The 15,065-nt window shown below is 60.9% G+C and overlaps 2 protein-coding genes across 3 annotated transcripts in view; one reads left to right on the top strand and one right to left on the bottom strand.

Moving 5' to 3' along the window:
- The first annotated feature begins 473 nt into the window (after positions 1-473).
- On the top strand, positions 474-11,887 carry AP5Z1 (adaptor-related protein complex 5, zeta 1 subunit). 2 transcript variants are annotated; one of them, XM_012639129.1, is made up of 17 exons: positions 474-528; positions 3,713-3,850; positions 4,098-4,284; positions 5,285-5,429; positions 5,620-5,729; positions 6,170-6,338; positions 6,816-6,956; positions 7,366-7,403; positions 7,478-7,640; positions 8,070-8,248; positions 8,902-9,044; positions 9,451-9,591; positions 9,898-10,009; positions 10,410-10,507; positions 10,896-11,028; positions 11,106-11,320; positions 11,537-11,887. In XM_012639129.1, exons 1-17 carry the CDS (start codon positions 488-490, stop codon positions 11,805-11,807), a joined length of 2,424 nt encoding a protein of 807 aa, XP_012494583.1. In that variant the 5' UTR covers positions 474-487; the 3' UTR covers positions 11,808-11,887. The 2 variants fall into 2 exon arrangements, with proteins under 2 accessions (XP_012494583.1, XP_012494584.1); XM_012639130.1 differs by lacking the exon at positions 474-528 and adding an exon at positions 2,413-2,876.
- Positions 11,888-12,176: 289 nt separating this feature from the next.
- The window catches only part of RADIL (Ras association and DIL domains), a 64,457-nt gene continuing 61,568 nt past the window's right edge, over positions 12,177-15,065 (bottom strand). The window contains exons 11-14 of the mRNA XM_012639128.1: positions 14,622-14,973; positions 13,180-13,319; positions 12,740-12,879; positions 12,177-12,524 (exon numbers count right to left, since the gene is read on the bottom strand). Of these exons, the coding sequence (XP_012494582.1) occupies positions 12,419-12,524; positions 12,740-12,879; positions 13,180-13,319; positions 14,622-14,973 (738 nt within the window). The 3' untranslated portion in view covers positions 12,177-12,418. The remainder of the gene's footprint in view (positions 12,525-12,739; positions 12,880-13,179; positions 13,320-14,621; positions 14,974-15,065) is intronic.

Here is a 15,065-nt window from a genome sequence, read left to right as displayed (position 1 = left end):
GGACGCCGCCGGACTCGCCCACAAGCGGCGGAGTTTGTGCAATGTCTTCAGGCCATCCTCGGCCAAGGCCTAGCACACGACCGCGCTGCGCTCCGAAAACAGAAACTAGAACACCGGCAGCGGCGCGGCGGGGCCAGGGACTCCCTCGAAGGGTCCGGGCGCCCAGTTTCCATCGGGAGCTGTTCCGGGTCAAGGGGATCCGGGGTGCCGAGGTTCGGGGCCTCCAGGTTCCGGGGTCCTGAGGTTCCGGGATGCCGAGGTTCCGGTACCCAGTATCAGCCACCCTAGAGAATCTCCAGCGGGGGACCCGGACCCACGCCTCCGTGCTCGAGGCCCCGCCCCAGACGCTCCGCGCCGAAATTCATTGGCCGGCGGCCTGCCCGTCCTGCCCACGTGATGCGGCACGTGACGCGCCCCGGAAGTCGCGCGCAGCAGCAGCAGCGGCGGCGGCGGCGGCGGCGGCGGCGGCGGCGGCGGCGGCGGCGGGATGTTCACCGCGGGCGCGGAGAGTCTGCTCCAGCAGGCCAGGTGCGGGAACGCTGCGGCCTGGCTTCACTCCCGCACGTCTCCCTAAGGGCGCGGGGGTGGGTCTGAGGGCTGGACCCGGCCGTCGGCGACTTGCGGGAGCCCGACTGGACCCGCCCAGAGACGGCGGGACGCCGGCCAGGCATGGGGTGCGGAGGTCGGGGGAGCGCCCAGCTGGGTCCCTGAGGGCGTGACGCCTGCGCAGGGCTTTGGAGGAGGAGTGGAAGGAAGTGGGGTGGGACCCAGCTGACAGTCTGGCCAAAGGCCTGGTGACAACCCCACGTCTGGCGGGAAGTAGGGTAGCCAGGAGCTGTTACTTGGTTTGGAGTCAGCACAGAGTCACAAAGGCTGGAGAGCTTGTTGGCACTTAAGCTGTGTGCCAAGCCATGGAGCTGAATACCATCCCGAGGGTTTGGGGGAGCTCTGGGAGGATTTTGACATTTGGAAAGATCGCTCTCGCGCGGATTCACTGGCTAGGCTGAGATATTACCCACCACCTTCTGTTTCCGGGCTGTTCCCGGACTCCCAGTAACTAGCCAGTCATGGGAGAAAGCAGAGTGTAGGCCCCACAGTTCACCAGACAGTCTAAGACTTGATAGTGTCTGTTTTAAAGAAGAGAATGCAGCCAGAACCACAAGCCCTTGGTAAACTGAAAAACAAATCAACCCACCTGGATTCAGAGCTGGACCAATTGATGGGAAAGACTAGGATGGTTGAGTTGCCGTAATTATAGTGAGCAAGGTCTTGAATGCAGATTAAGTTCTAAAGTCTATGGACAGGACAAAAATCTCTGATCAAAATAACTGTTGAGGCTGGGCACGGTGGCTCACACCTGTAATCCCAGCACTTGGGGAGGCTGAGGCTAAGAGGATTGCTTGAGCCCAGGAGTTTGAGACCCGCCTGGCAACATAGCAAGATCCTGTCTCTACAAAAAAAAAAAAAAAGTGATAATAATAACCCTTGAAAATCTCTTAGTAAAGTGCTTGGTGGGTGTGCAGCACCATCTCCCGGTAAGCCCTTCAATACCAGACAGATGTATGGTTTATTTTAATTTAGGGACTGTATTAAATGAAAAATACTGGCATTCACTGAACGTGCAGCATGCTCACCCAAAGTGCTTGCCAAGAGACAAGTAAAAACGAATCCACTGAAACTTCATTCCCCGCTCACATTCTAGTCAAGCTTGTGTAATGAAAGGCAAAAGAAATAGCCCTCACTACTTAAATTTCTGTTTTTCCGTCTCTGTCTTGGGTGGGTGGGCATGTTGAGAATAGAGTGTGTTTGTCTTTGCCTATGTAAAATGCATGAGTTATACAGGTCCTCTCTGTTTGGGTTTCTAGAAAGTTAATAACTTATTAGTTGGGGCTTACTAGTTTTCACAACATACTTTATTTAAGCAAGTGATTTCTGGTGGCATTTTAAAATAAACAGCTATGGGATGGGTGTGGTGGCTCACACCTACAATCATAGTACTTTGGAAGTCCAAGACAGGAGGATCACTTGAGGCTAGGAGTTTGAGACCAGCCTGGAAAACATAGTGAGACCCTGTCTCTATAAAAAATTAAAAATTACTCAGGAGCCTGAGGTGGGAGGATCACTTGAGGCCAGGAGTGATCACACCACTGCACTCTACCCTGGGCAATAGAGCGAGATCCTGTCTCTAATAAAATAAAATAAACAGCTACAGTTTGAGAGCTAGGACTTGGAGTGAACTTTAGTTTCTCTAAATATAGCAGAGATATGGAAAGCGAGGGTGGAAAAAGGTATCAAAAACATCCTATAAGCTGAAGGGTAGATGGCAAAAACGGGACGCGGACACGGGTCGGGGGTGTGGAGGGAGAGCACAACGAGCTCAGGAGGGGTCCTGGAGGAAGAGGCAACTGCTTTGAAGCTCGGGGAAGGAGTGGGGAGTGTTTGGGGTGGGGGGTCCACGCAAAGGGGCAGAAGCAAGAGAAACAGGACTTGATGGCTGGAGAAGGAAGGAGCAGCCGGGGCCAGGTAAGCGATGTTAGGGTCCGTAGGGGTCTGGATTTGAAAGCAGTGGGGAGCTATTGAAGGGTTTGGCCTTTTAGAAAGAAGCCTGCAGTCGGGAGGATCTGCTGCAGGGAAGTCAGTTGGGATGAGGAGAGATTCTGGAAAGATTCCCATTACGATCGCAAGACGAATGGGTAGCTTCTTCCTCAGTCTCGTTTGGTGATTGTGGTTTCAACATCATTACCTTAGTTAGTCCTAGACCAGTCCTGTGTCCCTCTCTCCTTTCCTCACCGTGTGTGCCTGCTCTGTTGTCCGTAGGTGTCGGAACGTGGTTCTGGCCAGCTTAAGTAAGCCAGTGGAAACGAGGGGCACGGGAGGTGAGCAATTCATTGGCGTTTATCTGACAGCTCAAGGAAGAGCAGGAAATGGGGGACTGCCCAGGACCTCAGCCCTAGACATTCATCAGACCTTCTCAGCCCAGATGCTGGGACTCTCCGTCTCGCCCTCACGATCCCAGATTCCCGGCTCCAGCACTCCGATTTAGTATGCCAAGTGGGGGCTTTGGCCACAGCTCAGGGAGTGGCAGGTGGCAGCCTCGTGGGGGGCTTCTCAGAGAGCCCCAGCTCAGCAGCTCCTTCATAGTTTACCTTTTTTTGCCTTTTAGACTGGCATAGAAACCTAAAAACAGGTTTCCATTTTGAGACTTTGTTAAATATCTTATCCGTGGCCAATGCTCGATAGAGAGATTTTTAAATTAAGCCAATGAGGTATTAGAGTAAGAAATTGTCTTACCATATGTCAGAACATTTGCTCTTTAATATATAAGGTTCAACTGTTGTTCCCAGGAGTGAAAGGCTCACTGTTTTGAAAAGCAACCGTGGACTAAATTTCCCGCTTTTAAATGAGGATCCTAGAAACAATCAGTTTTAGTTCTTCTACCCCTGGAATAACTGACACGAATGCACGGCGTCTCCTTCAGTGCCGTTTGCCGGAGTGTGTTACGGCAGTGGCGGATTGCCACGTCCCGGGCAGAGAGGAACCAGTCTGGGTCACTGGCGAGTTGACCTCGAGAGGCGTTGTGGGTGGCGGGATCACAGTGTCCCCACACACCCGGCTTTCTCTTTGCTAAAGTGGGATTTTCCCCCCGGCCCAAGGGTCATTCTGTTGTGGCTGAGAGCAGCGCGTGTGTCCCGTCGTCCTCGTCTTTGTTTAGGGAGATCCAGGCCGAGGAGCTGAGGAAGTTCTGCTCCCGGGTCAGCAAGCTGCTGCGGGAGGAAGACTTGGGGCCCGACGCTGTCGACTGTCTGCGGAGGCTTTTCCTCATTGTCTCGGCCACCAAGTATAACCGGAGGTGAGTGTGGTCACCGCGTGGGCCCAGCTCCTGACATGGCGGCTTTAGGAGAACCTTGTCCATGCCCGGCAGTTGCACAGACGCTCCTTGGGGTGTTGAGTCCTGTGTGCACTTAAACCGGGGCTGAAGGCCCTCACATATACAATGCTCTGTCCAGGCCACAGGGAGCCGGGCCAGCTTCTCTGGGGTGCTGGGTGCTCTTGCCTTGGGCATGATGTGTCACCGCCACTGGGGTCTCGCCTTCCAGGCTGGACAAGACATGCGTGGACCTGCTACAGGCCACCCTCTGCCTGCCCGTGTGCCCCGAGCCACTCCAGGTTCTCTGTGCCGCCATCCTGAGAGAGATGTCACCCTCCGACAGCTTGACCCTGTCCTGCGACCACACCCAGAGCACCCGACAGCTGAGCCTGGTGGCCTCTGTGCTCTTGGCCCAGGTAACGCGATCGTCACTGCTCCAGTTGGCCCTGGGCCTCGTGAGCACCCCCGCTGGCCTGCGTCCCATGAGTGCGCCAGTACTGCATGGCCCGCTCGGCTCGGGTTCCTGTTCCGTTCGACAGTTTTATCACTGTCTCAGGTGTGCCGGGACACCCAGCACTCGGAATTATCTAGAACAAGCAGACATCTGCCTGCTCCTGCACCCCCTTTCCTGTCTTTCCCAGGTCCTTGGGAGTAGCCATCCAGCACTCTTGACCCAGTCAGGCCACAGGGTCTGGGCTGCTCTGGTGACATTCTTGGACATTCAGGGGTGGCATCACCTAGGCTAATAGAGCAGCAGCCTTCAGAACCCCAGAGTCCCTGTTCCAGGTGTTCAGATGTTCTCAGACCAAATGACTTGCTGCATGAGGAGCTCAGCAGAGAAAGTGGGTTTTAATTTATAGGAGACCGCCTGGGACAAGGAAGCCAGAGAGGAAGGTGGGCCTCCCACGCCCGTTCTAAAGCGCCAGCCACACTGTACCTGTCCCGCCTGCGGGTACTTCCCCGAAGGGCCGGGGGCAGCCTTGCCATCTAGTGGCCAAAGCCCCTGGGTGCACGTGTAGAAAGAACAGCACGACGGAGCCCGGCTTCTGTCTCCACAGCCCTGTCATCAACAACTGACAGATCCCAGACATCATGACATTTCTACCGACTTAGCAGCATTTCTCTTGAAGAGAAGGACTTGCCTTTCTTCCCTGGCAGTGTGTCTGTGCAGGAGAGGGGTCGGGTTCGGTGATCCCCCCGGCCTGGACCCAGCTGACTGCGCCCGGGCAGGGTGGCCATCCCTCTGCCCTTCCTCCCGGGAGGGGCTCTCGGGCAGATCCAGGCTGAGAGTCTCTGCCAAGTTGGCCACCTGGTGGCCATGAGGACTGCTGCAGACTCCCAAAACAGGAGAGAGCTGGTCTCGAGGGGCACTGGGGCAGGTCAGCTCTCAGCACCTGGCCTGTGTTTGCTCTGCAGGACGACAGAACAGAGGAGGTCAGAACCGTGGCCCAGCACATCCTGAGAGCCCTGGAGAGCCGGCAGCCCGAGGGGCCCAGTCTCAGGCACCTCCTCCCCGTCATATCAAAGGTCGTGGGCCTCAGCCCAGGTGTCCTCCAGGAGGGTACGTGGGCCCTTAGGTGGGGTGCGTGGGACAGGCAGGCAGGGGCCTGGGAGCTCTGCATGGAAGAGGACGAGGGGCCCTGTGGGAGCAGCTGCCTGCTTTCTGGGAAAGCTCTACAGGCATCAGGTGGGGCCGGGGCGTCTGCAGGGTTTAGCCATTTCCGTCCACGTGATCCCCGCCCCCTCTGCAGACCAGACCACCCTGCTCAGCAAGAGGCTCACTGACTGGCTCCGCTACGCCAGCGTCCAGCAAGGGCTCCCGCACTCCAGCGGCTTCTTCTCCACGGCCAGAGCCCGGCAGGTGAGGCCAGAGCTGTTCTTGGACCTCAGGGGACTCAGGATCCCAAAATCTCCCTCCCCCACGTAGGTCTGTGCCCACCATGGCCAGCCCTGCCTCCACTTGGGGGCTTGGGCCAGCAGGGTCACAGCCCCCAGCCCGTGTGGCTCTGGCTCTGTGTGTGGTTGACACAAGGCCCTGCGGAGGAGGGTGTGGGAGGCCTGGGGTTACCACAGCTTTTCTGCACCCACAGAGGGCGGGCTGCTGCCTGGTGCAGAGGGGCATCGGTGGGGTGGGGCCTCACAGATCTCACGCTCACGTCCCCGGGCTGTGCTCTTAGCTCAGGCTCTCGCGAGGTTTCTCCTCTGCCCTCCTGAGTAGCTAGAGAGCTTCCTCCCGGCCTCAGTCCCGTCCGCCCGCCCGGCCCAGGGGGCCCTGCAGCCCTGCCCGTCTTTTCCCTGCAGCCGGGCCCCATCACCGAGGTGGACGGGGCGGTGGCCACAGACTTCTTCACGGTGCTGTCCACGGGCCACCACTTCACAGAGGACCAGTGGCTGAACGTGCAGGCCTTCTCCATGCTGCGGGCCTGGCTGCAGCACAGCGGCCCCGAGGGCCCGGGTGCCCCAGACACAGGTGCGCCAAGTGCAGGAGGCAGGTGTGCTGTGTGGCGGGCGAGCGGGGATGCAGGCAGGAGGCAGGTGGGATGCAGGTGTGCCCCAGGCACCAGCGGGCAGGAGGCCGGCAGCAAAGGCCTGGGGACTCGGGACAGAGCTGAGCCCACCGCCTGGCGTCGTGGGTGCCCTCGGCCAGCCCCGGGAAGCCCTCAGACACCCTCATGGGTGTGCAGGGAGAAGCCAGAGTGATGAGATTGTTGGGACACCTTTGCTGAACTCCTGGTCTGCTAGCCACTTGCCGGGGGGAGAAACCTCAGCCACACGAAAGGGTGTCCGGTGACAGGGAGAGCTAGAGGCAGCCCAGGCACCCCGACTCTCCACGTGGCGGGAGGCTGGCCAGAGCATGTCCTCTCGTGTGTTTCCACGTAGGGGCAGCGAGCATGTCCCTGCTCGGGGAGCCACACACTGTTCCCCTGAGCGTCCTCTCCTTCCACAGACGACAAGTCGGAGCTGGAGGGCTCCACCCTGTCGGTGATCTCTGCCACCTCTGCTGCCGGCCGCCTGCTGCCCCCCCGCGAGCGGCTGAGGGAGGTGGCCTTCGAGTACTGCCAGCGCCTCATTGAGCAGAGCACCCGGCGTAAGTCCTGCCAGTTCCAGCCCCGCCCTGGGGCGCTGTCCTTCTGGGGATCAACCCTCCTCCCGAGAGGTGAAGTCGGGGCAGCGGATCTTCACTGAGCTGCCACTCGGGGGGCTAGTGTCCCCGGGTAGCAAGTTTGGGGCAGGAGGCTTTTTTGTTTCCAGGGTCAGCCCAGGGAGCTCAGCACTGGACAGAACCCGTGCCCTTAGGGCCGTGTCCCAGCCCGGGCCTGGACCCTGTCCCGCCCGGGCCCCTTTGGTCTCAGCCCCCACCTCGAGTCTCCTCGTGTCTCCCCGTCTCCCCCCGCCCCCGCCGTCCTGCCCCTCCTCTCGCAGTCCTCGCCCGGAGCTTCCAGGACGCTGTTTTGAGGCTGCGGCAGAGCCGAGTTGACTTTCTCCCATCCTCTCAGGAGCCCTGAGGAAGGGGGACTCCGACCTGCAGAAAGCCGTATGTGACCGGGGACTCGGGGCGTGGGGGGCAGCAGCGCTAGACCCTTCCGACGTGGCCTCGTGTCCCCGCAGTGCTTGGTGGAGGCCGTGCTGGTCCTGGACGTGCTGTGCCGGCAGGACCCGTCCTTCCTCTACCGCACCCTGTCCTGCCTGAAGGCCCTGCACGGGCGGCTGAGTGGGGACCCGGCCTGCGTGCGGGTGCTGCTGCCTCTGGCCCGGTTCTTCCTGACGCACGGTGAGCGCCCCCCGCAGGGCGGCCGTGTTCTCGTTGGAGGGTGGCTTCTACCCAGGGGCTCTCCCCTCGCGTTTGTTTTAGATGTCGATTGTTTTATGACTACTGGCCCCAGGGGGGGCGAACTTCACATTTTTAAACAGCAAAACGCTGTTTACCGTGATACTGGCCCATGAAACCCAAATGTCAAGGAACTAGCACCTTTCAAAGAATGCTCCGTAGCTTGTGTTAGAGGAGCTGCCTGTGGCCCCTGGGAGATGTGGGTGTGTGGCTTAACCAGTGTCCCCGTGTAGGGTGTCTCGGAGCCTTTGGTGTTCTGGAAACTTGGCCCGAGACTCTGAGGGGCCTTAAGCCGCAGAGAAGCATTTCCAGGACATGTTCAAGGTGCTCATGTTGGGGCCGTACGCGCTGATGGCCTCTGGCTCCTGGCAGGGGAGGCGGCCGCGGTGGACTCGGAAGCCGTGTACCAGCACCTGTTCACCAGGGTCCCAGCCGAGCTCTTTCACAGCCCCATGCTGGCCTTCGAGTTCGTCCAATTCTGCAGGGACAACCTCCACCTGTTCGGCGGGAACCTCAGCATCCTCACGCTGAGCTTCCCCAACCTCTTTAAGGCACGTGTGGGCGTCCCTGGATGCAAGGCCAGGCCTGCTCCTGCTGCTGGCGGCACCTCCAGGCGGGCCTGGCCATGGGTGTGGAGCCGGTGGGTCCCAGGCCTGGAATGCGGGTGCAGGGCGAGGTGGGGAGGCCGAGGGTGTCTGTGCATCGTCACATGTCAACAGTGTCACCATCAGAGAAAGCTGCACGTGGTTCCTTTGGGGATGGGGTAATTAGTTGGGACTTTGTGAGTTTGTTCTCACAAAACTTGTGCCGGGTTATGGTCTAGGATTCCTCACTGGGCCCTTGCCTGGTGCCGGCAGCACTTTGATGCCGTTGGGTTTCGGTGCATCTTTTGCAACCGGCACTTCCCTGTGTGGCCTTGTAAACCCAGCTGGGACCTTAATCCTCCTCCCAGAGGAAAACAGTAACAGGTGGGAAATGATTGATTTAATTGTACAAAGTGGATGCAAAAGCAAAAAGTAAATAAGTTGGGAAAGAACCAAACAGTATTTTCAGTCTCCTTGACCACAGTGAAATGGGAGAAGGTGGAGGAGGGGCAGGCGCTGAGCCCCTCCTGCGGATGGCAGACTCGTGGCAGCAGTGGGTCCTGGCCGCACAGGCTGCCCCATGGTGCCGGCCCCGCCTGAGCCCTGTGTTTGTGCTGCAGTTCCTGGCCTGGAACAGCCCAGCACTCACCGCCGAGTTCGTGGCGCTTCTCCCAGCTCTGGTGGACGCCAGCACAGCCGTGGAGATGCTGCACGCGCTGCTCGACCTGCCCTGCCTGACCGCGGCCCTGGACCTGCAGCTCAGGTGGGTCCCCACTTGTCCCCTCTGCCAGTCCCACCTGTGCCATCAAACTAGCCGTTCTCCCTGGCCCCTCCTTTAGTGCTCCTGACCCCTGCACTGGCGACTTGTGCCCTGCAAAGACACCTCCAAGGCAGGGCGGGTCCTGCCCTTCGCTGCCCACTGAGGGCAGCCCTGGAGCTCCACGGCCTGTCCCTACACTCAGTGGCAGAGCCACCCATGGGCCCCTGCCCTGTACCCCTCCCCATCATCCCAGGGCACAGCTGGATCAGGATGCTGTATGTTATGGTGGCACTGGCTCATGTCTCTCCCTGACAAATGGGTGCCCTGAAGGGCAGGTACCTAATCAGAACTTGGGTGGCCTGTGCCAGGAGCCCGCGTCCCACCTGGCCTCAGGTGTCTGCACTCACAGGTCGTGGCCAGCTCCATCCGAGAGGCCGCTTTGGGACACCTCCCTCAGGAGCCCCAGCTGCCTGGAGGCCTTCCGGGACCCACAGTTCCAGGGTCTCTTCCGGCACCTGCTGCGCCCCAAGGCCAGCGGCACCACAGAGAGGTAGGGGCCTTGAGCTGGGAACTGCCAGCAGCTCAGCGAGCGCTGACTGTGCCACTGTCCGGGTGTGCTGGCATCTTGAGGTCTCCCTGAGCCCCCCGGGGGTAGGTGGTCCTGAGGAGTGAGGGAGTGAGGAGTTGGCGGGCACAGGCCTAGCAACATGAGGGGGACAGTGATGGTGAGGCCACCTGGGGCCAGCCCTGACATCTGCAGGCACCAGCCTGTGCAGTCACACAGGTTCATGTGTTCAGAGCGTGTCTGTGTTGGGGAGTGGGCAGGCGCTCAGTGGGCCATGCTGCATGTCCCCAGGTTGGCACCACTCCACCAGCTGCTGCAGCCCATGGCCAGCTGTGCCCGGGTGGCCCAGTGCGCTGAGGCTGTGCCCACCCTGCTCCACGCATTCTTCTCAGCAGTTACCCAGGTGAGCGTGCTGCCCAGGACCCGGTTCCCACGGGCCTCACATAACTGGGGGCAGAGGGGCTGGCCCAGGGCGAGGACCACGGTGTTGCCCTTGACCTCTGTAGACAGCTCATCCTGCCACAGCCCCTGTCCACAGCTGCTCTGAGGGTCAGGAGACTCACAGGGAAGGGGCCAGGCCCTGTCTCCCATCCCCAGGATGGGCCGGTGCTCCGAGGTCTGCAGGTGTCTGCCTCTGAGGCCAAAATAAAGGTTCCCATAGGCCAGGGGGGTCCCACCTGAGCCACCCCTGGGGAGCTTTACAAACCCGATACTCAGCCACAGGCAGACCCCTGAAGTGGCCGGCAGGGGGCCTGTGGAGCCGGAGGGTGGGTAGGGCTGAGCCGCACTCTCTTGACTCCCAGATCGCCAGTGGGGCCCTGACCAACCAGCTGGTGCTGCTGCTCCTGGAGAGGAGTGACTCACTTTACCGAGTCCCACAGTTCGAGGCCCGTGTGCACAGGTGGGCCCCTCCCGCCCCATGGTAGCCCCTGGGCAGGTATGGCTATGCCTGTCGGAGGAGCACATCTTGGGTTTTTCAACTCCCCCTTTGGTGGCTGCAGCTCCACCCTCCAGGCTGGGCCCGTAGCAGCCTCGAGGGGGGCGGGGGTCCGCTGATGGCCCAGCCCCAGACCCTTTCTCTTTGCCCCCTTAGGAGCACTCCCCCAGTCCTTCCCTGCTCCAAGTCTGTCATCTTCCAAACTGGCTCAGGTCCCTCTTGCAGACCCCCTACCCCCAGGGACAGTGCTAGTCTCAGCCTGCCCCCCCATGAGGCGAAAGTTTCTCTGGGGATGGCGGTGTAGCCTTCACCCGGCTGCACGGAGCCCAGTGGCACACAGTGCTTTCGGCAGGGTGCTGAGCTCCCAGTTCCTGGCCCTGTGCAAGCTGAAGCCCTCGCTGGTGGTGGAGCTGGCGAGACACCTCCTGGAGTTCCTGGGCAGTGTGAGCGGTGTCCACAGCCGAGCGAGCATGGTCACCGGCGTGGTAAGGCAGACGCTGGCCTCTCCTACCCCAACAGAGGACAGCCTGGGTGGGCGCTGAGCCTCTGTCCTTGGGCCTAGGTGTGGGCTGTTGGCGAATACCTGTCGGTGACCTATGACCGGAGGTGCACCGTGGAGCAGATCAACAAGTTCTTCGAAGCCTTGGAGGCCCTGCTGTTCGAGGTCACCCAGTCCCGCCCCTCTGCTGCCCTGCCCAAGTGTCCACCGCAGGTTGTCACCGTGCTTATGACCACACTGACCAAGCTGGCCTCCCGGAGCCAAGACCTGATCCCCAGGTGCGTGGTCAGGGAGTTGGGGGAGACACCTGCCAGCTTTGTGTGGAAAGATGTGGCTTCTGAGGTCTTCCCTGTCCTAAGTGTCCTGGGTGGACACAGGCGGCTGGGCTGACCAGGGTGGGGGGCAGTGCCCAGGGGGCTGGCCCCCTCCACACAGACCCCTTTCCACTGAGGGAAGCGTCTGCAGCTGAGTGGCCGGAACCCCCTTGTCCCCAGGGTGTCTCTGTTGCTGTCAAAGATGAGGACACTGGCCCAGAGCCCTGCTGCCAGCTCCCCGCACGGTGATGAGGGGGCAGAGGCCATCCACACCCGGGCCACAGAGCTGCTGAACCTCCTGAAGATGCCTAGCGTGGCCCAGTTCGTGCTCACACCGAGCACGGAGGTGTGCAGCCCCCGCTATCACCGCGACGTCAACACAGCCCTGCCCCTCGCCCTGCGCACGGTCAGCCGGCTGGTGGAGAAGGAGGCCGGCCTCCTGCCAGGGTGAAGGGACAGTGACCAGGTGGATGCCGGCCGCAGACTAAGCGCCTGGGGCACCAGCCTGGTATTGGGGCCATACCGCCTGCTCTAGTGACGAGAGGAATCCAGGGAAGAGCACGAGTCCTCCGACACAGCAGACGACAGGTCCCTTTCTCATCTGAGGGTTTCTAAGCCCTTTGTTTTGGGACTGCTGAGCAATGGGATTAAAAGATCAAACTGCACCCTGGTTTGCAGCACTGGTCCTTCTGGCTGGACAGAGCTGTTTGGTCCGTTTCCAGAGGCTCCTCAGTCCTGGGTGGGGACAGGAACAGTTAAAAAAAAAAATAACCCATCCCGGGCACCGTCTCCAGCACTGTACTCTGAGAACATGAGAGAATTTATTGAATCTAGACATCTCCATTAAAGTCTTTAAACATAAAAGCTCTGTAACAAACCTCGCAACTTAGTGTTGTCTGTCATATAAATAAAATATACACTAAGATGTACATTATCAACAGGACGTGTCCTGAAGGTGATGCCACCACATGGGAGCTCAACTCAGCCAATTAAAAAACACAAATGGCTTGATGATGCCAGCGTCACCTGGCAGAACCGGGCGGCAGGTGTGTGGGGTCGTGCCTAGGGCAGGGGTGTGCGGAAACGGAGCTTCTTGGCTGTTTCCACGTCAGACTTGGCAACCAGGAACCGCATCTTCTTCCCCCCGTGTCGGATCAGATCCACAGCCCTGCAAGCCGGGAAGGAGGTGAGGCCGGTGCCGGAGGACCCTGGGCCAGGTTCCTGCAGAGCACGCTGAGCACCCGCCTCCACCCACCCTGTCCTGCAAACCTGAACCCTCCCTCCGCAGCTGCCTGTGTGCGGGACTCGGCATGGCTGGCATGAGCCTGGCGTGGGCTGGGCCTGCCCTGGTGGCACAGGCCAGGGTGTGCAGGGTAAGGGTACCTCAGGTAGCTGACACCCGTCAGGCGGCTGCCGTTGACCTCCAGGATGCGGTCTCCCAGGGACAGCCGCCCGTCGGCCGCGGCGGGGCTGCCCGGAAGCAGAGTCTGGATGTAGAGCCCTGGGGTGCCCAGGGGCGTGTGCTGTGGAGAAGCAGAGGCCTCAGGGCTCTGCAGGCCACTGATACGCAGAGGGCCCCAGCAAGGACCCCCGCAGCCTCCTCCCTCAGCGCTTGCGGGCACCATGCCGAGAGTCGGGCCGCGATACCACCACTGTTCCCAAAGGTCCAGGACAGACCCCGAAAGCCTTAGGACAGGCTTAGGAGGCAAGGGACAGCAGGCCCAGGGGATGTAGCCGTTGGACAGGACAAATCCTCAGTCCCTCCTCGCTGGCCCTGCCCATGGCCACACACACAAGCCATGGCAGTCTTTTGTGACACTCACCATCCCATCAATCAGGCCCATCCCCAGCCCCGAGGGGCCTCGCTCCAGCTCCACCATGAAGACGTAGCAGAAGTCCTCAGTGCTGGAGCTGCGGCTGGAGGGGGCTGGAGGGGACTCGTTCATGAGGGCCGCAGAGTCTCCTGGGAGGACAGGGGAAGGTGGGTGGGGATGAGGGCCGCAGGGCTGGAGGCTGGCACCTGCCCCGGAAGTCAAAGATGGGATATCCCAGCTCAACTGCCTCTCAGGGGAGGCGACAGGAAGGGCCCCTATAGCTCAGGAAGGCACCATTTGGGCAGAATGTGAACAGCAAGCCCAGCAATCAGGGCCGGGGTCTGCCTGTGGGCCACACCCCACGTGCCTGGAAGGGGCACCTCAGCCCCACCCCACGGCTGGCCAGCCGCTTCCCGGCTCCAGGCCGGGGTGGTTGCAGCCAGGCTCCCAGGCGGTCTCTGCTGCCTTCTTCCTCCCACTCCCTCCGCACCCCAAATGGTGACCCACGTCCATCCCAGCTGAGGCCCCCACCACTGACCAGGCCCTGACCCAGAGCCCAGCCAGGCCAAGTCCCTTCTCTCCCAGTGCTCGTGCCCACGGGGTGCCCAGGCTGGGCTCCTGGGCAGGGCCGGGGTCTGGTCTGCAGCTGCCTCCTGACAGTCCTCTGAGCTTCGTCCCACATACTTGAGCAGGCAGCCGCGTCGGACCCAGCTCTGCCCGGGGACCCCAACCCTGCAGGACACCGCTGGGCCAGGGGCTGCTTCGCCCTTCAGGCCCTGCCAGCCCAGCCCAGCCACACATAGGCCAGGCACACAGGCTCTTACGTGCCCTGTCCCAGAGGCTCCCGACTGCCCCCAGTGCATCTCTGCACACTGAACCACGCCATGGTGATCAGTCTCGCAGAGTGACCCCTAAGTTTGTTCCTTCAGACTTTACCAACCAGTCAAGCCTGAAAACCAGATTTAACTAGCTTCCCACAGCACTCACCAGCCCTCGCCACCAGCTGACTCGACTCAGATCACCCAGAGACCCCGTGTCTTCAAACCCCGCCAGCCTGCCTGCCTTCCACGGCCCTGCCCTGGACAGACCGGAGACCATCTCTCCCGACAGATGTCTCGTGTTAACATTCTTTCCTCCCTTGGCCATCCTCGTCATCTCAATGATTGGCTCTTTGGTGACTGACAGGACCTAGGATGACCCCCTCTGTGGGTTGGGAGACAGCATCCCAGCCCCTCGTCCTCACCCTGTGCAGGAGTGATTTGCAGTAGCTTTCTAGACTCAGTCCCAGGTCACAGTGACCATTTGCTTGGATGCGTCGTCAGCCCTAAACGACGGAGCTGCGGCATGGCCCCACTGTGTGCCTGCCCAGGGACTGAGCCGCCTGCGCCCCTCCCACCTGACCCAGGCAAGGGCAGGGGCCAGGGGTGCAGAGCTGAGTCTGGGGGTCTCACCTTCTGGAGCCGCACCCCGGGGGCCGCTCGGTCCGTTCCTCTGCCCTTCTGGGAGGGCTTTTCCGCAGGTGCCACTGGGCTCTGACCAGTCAGGGTCCCTGGGCTCGAGGCCAAGCGGGGTGCTGGGAGGGGTGAGCAGGCATGACGAGTCTGTGTGCAGGGGGCCAGCCTGGGAGCCCCCTCGGCCCCCGCAGCCAGGCTGCCTTGCGGAGGGGCCCGGTGCCCAGGGAGCCCCCACCAAAGGAAGAGTGCGTGACAGGGCGGCTTCTCGTGCTCCCTTGCTCGGGTCCCTGGAAGCCGAGGGGCAGCTCTGGGCGTCCAGGAGTGCCTCTGGGACGCTGTGGTTCGTGCCCTGCGGGAGGGAGAGCAAGAGCTCAGGCCAGAAGGTGCAGCTGGGCAGGACAGAGCCTCTGGGTGAGGGAGGGCCACGCTGCCTGAGGGGTC

Source organism: Propithecus coquereli, unplaced genomic scaffold (assembly GCF_000956105.1).
Source record: "Propithecus coquereli isolate 6110/MARCELLA unplaced genomic scaffold, Pcoq_1.0 Scaffold137, whole genome shotgun sequence".
NCBI classification, from domain to species: Eukaryota; Metazoa; Chordata; class Mammalia; order Primates; family Indriidae; genus Propithecus; species Propithecus coquereli.
The sequence above is the reverse complement of the archived record's forward strand: the minus strand, read 5'-3'. Positions and strand labels throughout refer to the sequence as shown.